This window comes from Heterodontus francisci, unplaced genomic scaffold, assembly GCF_036365525.1.
Source record: "Heterodontus francisci isolate sHetFra1 unplaced genomic scaffold, sHetFra1.hap1 HAP1_SCAFFOLD_49_1, whole genome shotgun sequence".
Lineage (NCBI taxonomy): Eukaryota > Metazoa > Chordata > Chondrichthyes > Heterodontiformes > Heterodontidae > Heterodontus > Heterodontus francisci.
In genome coordinates, this window is record NW_027140357.1 from 1,264,301 (window position 1) to 1,270,642 (window position 6,342).

General features: G+C 43.1%; 1 protein-coding gene across 1 annotated transcript in view; it reads right to left on the minus strand.

Moving 5' to 3' along the window:
• The window catches only part of LOC137359338 (probable G-protein coupled receptor 139), a 41,927-nt gene extending 36,418 nt beyond the window's left edge, over positions 1–5,509 (minus strand). The window contains exon 1 of the mRNA XM_068025359.1: positions 5,329–5,509. Coding sequence (XP_067881460.1) covers positions 5,329–5,509 — 181 coding nt within the window. The remainder of the gene's footprint in view (positions 1–5,328) is intronic.
• Between the last annotated feature and the right edge of the window lie 833 nt (positions 5,510–6,342).

Here is a 6,342-nt window from a genome sequence, read left to right on the forward strand (position 1 = left end):
CCAACTAGGGATGGGTCGCACTTGACCTGGTATTGGGGAATGAGCCCGGCCAGGTGGTCGAAGTATTAGTAGGGGAGCATTTCGGGAACAGTGACCATAATTCCATAAGTTTTAATATACTTGTGGATAAGGATAAGAGTAGTCCTCGGGTGTAGGTACTAAATTGGGGCAAGGCTAATTATAACAATATTAGGCAGGAACTGAAGAATTTAGATTGGGGACGGCTGCTTGAAGGTAAATCAACATCTGACCTGCGGGAGTATTTCAAGCGTCAGTTGTTTAGAATCCAGGTCCAGCATGTTCCTGTGAGGAAGAAGGATATGTTTGGCAGATTTCGGGAACCTTGGATAACGCGGGATATTGTCAGCCTCTTCAAAAAAAAAAGAAAGCATTCATAAGGGCTGGAAGGCTAGGAACAGACGAATCCCTTGAGGAATATAAAAACAGTAGGAAGGAAATTAAGCAAGGAATCAGGAGGGCTAAAAGGGGTTATGAGAAGTCATTGGCAAACAAGATTAAGGAAAATCCCAAGGCTTATTATACAGATATAAAGAGCTAGAGCGTAACCAGGGAAAAGGTTGGCCAACTCAAGGACGGAGAAGGGAATCGACGTGTGGAGCCAGAGGAAATGGGCGAGGTACTAAATGAGTACTTTGCATCAATATTCACCAAAGAGAAGGACTTGGTGGATGAGGAGCCTAGGAAAGGGAGTGTAGATAGTCTCAGTAACCTCATTATCAAAAAGGAGGAGGTGTTGGGTGTCTTGCAAAGCATTAAGGTAGATAAATCCCTAGGGCCTGATGGGATCTACCCCAAAATACTGAGGAGGCAAGGGAAGAAATTGCTGGGGCCTTGACAGAAATCTTTGCATCCTCATTGGCTACAGGGGAGGTCCCAGAGGACTGGAGAATAGCCAATGTCGTTATTTTATTTAAGAATGGTAGCAAGGATAATCCAGGAAATTATAGGCCGGTGAGCCTTACGTCAGTGGTAGGGAAATTATTAGAGAGGGTTCTTCGGGACAGGATTTACTCCCATTTGGAAACAAATGGACTTATTAGCGAGAGACAGCATGGTTTTGTGAAGGGGAGGTCTGGTCTCACTAATTTGATTGAGTTTTTGGAGGAAGTAACGAAGATAATTGATGAAGGAATGGCAGTGGATGTTATCTATATGGACTTCAGTAAAGCCTTTGACAAGGTGCCTCATGGTGACTGATACAAAAGGTGAAGTCACATGGGATCAGAAGGGAACTGGCAAGATGGATACAGATCTGGCTCGGTCATAGAAGACAGAGGGTAGCAGTGGAAGGGTGCTTTTCTGAATGAAGGGAAGTGGCTAGTGGTGTTCCGCAGGGATCAGTGCTGGGACCTTTGCTGTTTGTAGTATATATAAATGATTTGGAGGAAAATGTGCTGGTCTGATTAGTAATTTTGCGGATGACGCAAAATTTGGTGGAGTTGCGGACAGTGATGAGGATTGTCAAAGGGTACAGCAGGATATAGATCGGTTGGAGACTTGGGTGGAGAAATGGCAGATAGAGGTTAATCCAGACAAATGTGAGGTAATGCATTTTGGAAGGTCTAATGCAGATGGGAAGTATATAGTAAATGGCGGAAAACTTAGGAGTATTGACAGGCAGAGAGATCTGGACGTACGGGTCCACAGGTCACTGAAAGTGGCAACGCAGGTGGATAAGGTAGTCTAGAAGGCATACAGCATGCTTGCCTTCATCGGTCGTGGCATAGAGTATACAAAAAATACTAGTCATGCTGCAGCTGTACAGAACTTTAGTTAGGCCACACTTAGAATATTGCGTGCAATTCTGGCCACACTACCAGAAGGACGTGGAGGCTTTGGAGAGGGTACAGAAGAGGTTTACCAGGATGTTGCCTGGTCTGGAGGGCATTAGATATGAGGAGAGTTTGGATAAACTGGGATTGTTTCCACTGGAACGACGGAGGTGGAGGGGCGACATGATGGAGGTTTACAACGTTATACGCGACATGGACAGAGTGGATCGTCAGAAGCTTTTTCACAGGGTGGAAGAGTCAGTTACTAGGGGGCAAAGGTTTAAGGTGAGAGAGGCAAAATTTAGAGGGGATGTGCGAGGCAAGTTCTTTGCACAGAGGGTGGTGAGTGCCTGGAACTTGTTGCCAGGCGAGCTGGAGGATGCAGGTACCATGGAGACGTTTAAGAGGCATCTTGACAAATACTTACATTTACTTAGTTTAACTATAATTTCCTGTTTTAAAAATTATTTAACATAACAGTCACTTCCATAAAACCACTCACTCATCATTAGGATATTTTGGAATAGGATGCGAATAGAGAGATACGGATCCCGGAAGTGCTGAAACTTTTAGTTTAGGCAGGCGTCAAGATCGGCGCAGGCTTGGAGGGCCGAATGGCCTATTCCTTTGCTGTACTGTTCTTTGTTCTTTGTTCCTCGAGTACAGTGAAACTGGTTACATATGCCAGGTATTGGGGAAGCCCCAACTTGCAATTAAACCTGCGTTCCTAATTCCCATACCAGCTATTGGGAAACCCTTCAGCAGAGTGCTGGTGGATTGTGTGGGGACCTCCTACCGAAAACAAATGTGCACTAGCAGCATCTTCACACCTTTCTGTATGTGGTGACCCGATTCCCTCAGCCCATTCCCCCGAAGAAGTATCTCTGTCAAAGAAAGTGGTGGAGAGACTAACCCAATTCTTCACCTAATATGGGCTGCCTGCCGAGTTCCAGATGGATCAGGGAACACATTTTCTGACCAGTATTTTTGACAAGGTCATGGGTAATCTGGACATAATTCAGGTAAAGTCCTCAGCCTGCCATCCACAGTCACAAGGGCCTTTGGAGCGGTGCCCTATTGCTATGAGTAACCCCAAGATAGGGACAAAGAGCTGTGATTTCTCCTGTTGGTTACCTTGGACTTATCCTTTATCCCTTTGAATTAGTTTCGGGATCCGAGGTGAAAGGTCCCCTTAAACTTATCAAGGAGACGTTTTCGGGATACTGGGATGAGTCTTCCATGTTAGGCGACATTCCCATGATTCTGGAGTTCTTACGAGAGCCTTTACAATGGCTCAGGAACACCTAAAGACGTTCCAGGCAGCTGTGACAAGGTAAGCAGACAAATATGCCAAGGCAAGAACATTTCAGCCCAGAGACCATGTATTGCTACTATACCCAATGCAGGGGGAAACTCTGGAAGCCCGGTTAAGTGGACCATATCGATTGGCAAATGGAATAGCCAGTTAACGTATTTAATTGCCACCCCATACAAAAGGAAAAAAAAAGTAAAGGCTGTGGAGGGGACAGAAAAGCACAAATCTGTCAGATAGTCAGGAGGGAAGGACTGAAAAGGACAGTGAGGACAGGTTAGAGGAGGGCCAGGAGGCTTCCCAACTGGAACGCCCTATTCTCCGATTACACTACTTTGAAATGCAGGCCAAAGAGGCACCCCAAAAAGCCACTAACACCATGTACAGAAAGCGGCAAAGAGAAGGAAAGTTCGCAAAAGGACAAGCTAATGGTGAGGGATCGGCCTCATCTAGTTCAAGTACCTCATGGGGGTGCAGTTAAAGTTAGACAGACCCCTGCGAGCAGCAATGTTCCAGAGGACATAGGGCAGATTCGAAAAAAAGATCCTCTCCATAGTAAAGGTAAAAGGGAAGTGAAAATACCCTAAAGTAAACAGCACTTGTGTCCCTCACCAGAAAGCTAAAAGTAAAGCCAGTGTGAATCTACCCACTGAAGAACCCAATGGTCAGCACCAAACCCAAAGCTAGTCAAACCAAACCATTTCAAACACAATTCAGCAAGAACAAAGGCCCGGAGGAAATGTTTTTTTCCCGTTACATATCTGTAGAAACTCTTACTATCTGGCTTTATATTTCTCGCCTCGTACTCCAATGTGTCCCTCCTTATTAATATGTTAATTGTTATTTGCTGCTTTTTATATTCTGTCCAATCTTATGATCTGTCACCTATCTTTGCGACATCATATGCTTTTTAATTAAGTTGAATACTATCTTTAACTGTTTTAGTTAACCACGGATGGTTCGTCCTGTCAGGGTTTAGGTGTAATAGTTTTCCCAGTACCTTTTCTCTGGTGAGTGTGATTGTTTTAAGTTCCTCCCTCCATTTTTCATCTTGATTTAAGTATATTTGGACGGTTTTCTGAGTCTTCTACAATGCAAACAGACACAAAATACCTGTTGAACCCCTCCGCTATGTCCTTGTTTCTCACTATTAATTCCCCAGACTCACTCACTGAAGGACTAACATTAACTTTAGTTACTAATTTCCTATTTAAATACTTGAACAAAATTCTTTCTCTTTGTTTTTATATCACTGGCTAGCTTTCTCCCAGACTCTACTTTTTCCCTCTTTAGTTTTTTCGTCATTCTTTGCTAGTTCTTAAAATCTGTCCAAGCTTCTGACCTACCACTAATATTTTCAGATTTGGACAGTGTTTCTTTCAATTTATTAGCCGTAACGTCTTTATTTAGCCCAGTAAGATCCAACCTTCTCCAAGAGTCTTTCTTACTCACTCAGTTAAATCTTTCCTGAGAGTTATTAAACATCTCCTTAAAAATCATCCACTGAATCTCAACAGTGCTAACGTTTAACCTAGTTCCCGAGTTCACTTTAGCTAGCTCTGCCTTTATACTCTTATAAATGCCTTTATTCAGGATTTTTTTAAAAAAAACTAGTATTACACCCACAGTTTTCCCTTCAGTCTGAACGTTGAAACTCTATCATGCTATTATTACTGTCGCTGAGAGGTTCCTTTACCATGATTAATCCTGTCTCATTGTGCATTACCAGTTTTAGGATAACGTGCTCTCTGGTCGGCTCTTGAATGCACTGCTCCAAGGAACACTCCCCAATAAACTCTATGAAATAATTTCCCAGGTTACGTTTGCCAATCTGATATGCTCAAGGTATGTGTAGATTAAAATCACCCATGATTATCATGGTAACTTCCTGACACACCTCATTTATTTCTTCCTGCACACTTTGTCTGACAGAAACCAATGTCGGACACTGAGCAAAGAGATGTTGGGTGAACGAGATTTAGTGTGAGTTAGGGTACAGACAGCAGAGTTTTGTACAGACTGTAGTTTATGTTGGCTTGTAATATGGAGGGCGATTAGGACAGCATAGGAATACTCCAGTCTGGATTTAGCTAAGGCACAGATCAGGGTTTATGCAGCAAGTGGGCTCACATGGTGGAAGATATATTGGAAGTGGCAGTTGGTAAGGATAGTCATTGAACTAATCATGGTTTGCAGAATTAATAGATGGATAGAGAGACTTACCAGGGACACCAACAATAGCCAGGATGGGATAATAAATGTGCTGAATCATCTTCAGTGCATAATAGATCCGATCCGCTAATATTATCCAATAAAAATCCGCAGTATGACGGTCAAACCAAAAGGATAAACTCCTGCCCATTGTTGTAACATTCGAATTTACTGTTCTTAGATTCTGGCCCATTGTTGTAACATTCCAAACTATTGTTCTTAGATTCTGATCTGTCCTCCCCCTCTCTCTGGTGCTGCTGATCCCTGTTTATACTGGTAATGATGTTCCCACTGACACTATGTGATGACACATTGAAAGGACTCCATTTTAGTAGAAGAGGGAAACCCTCTAGTGACACAATTAGGGTTCATGGCGACTGACATTAATTACAGTCACTGAACAAACAGGTTCAGTTAAGCACTTTCAATCCAACATCGAACATTTACGCAGTCTGGATGGAATGTATGCAGATTACTGAGGGAAGTAAAGATGTAAATAGCCAAGGCACTGGCCAGAAGCTTCCAATCCTCCTTTGATATAAGAGTGATGACAGAGGACAGGAGCGCCGAAAATATTAAACCCTGTTTAAAAAAAAGGAGAGATGGTTAAACCCTGTATTTACTGACCAGTCAGACTAACATTACTACTGGGGAAATTTCAAGAGGTCATAACCAGTAGAAAAGTATTCATTGCTCGTAAAAATAAACATGGGTTAATAATTGACCAGCAGCTCGGATATGCGAATGCAAAAACATGTCTCCGAGATAATTGAAGGTGCAGCCTCCAGTGGTGGAGCAACTACAATCAGGGACACACAAGAGGTTCTGAACGAGAGGAGTGAAGATATCTTGAAGAGCTTTGGGTTTGGGGGATATTACAGAGATAGAGCGGGCGCGATGTCATGGAGGGAAAACAAAGTGGAGAATTTTAAAATAAAGACATTGCTTAATCAGGAGTCAATGTAGGTCAATGATGTGGAAAGCCATCTCCTCCCTCAGGCTCAGTGGATGAAGGTATGCCTGACC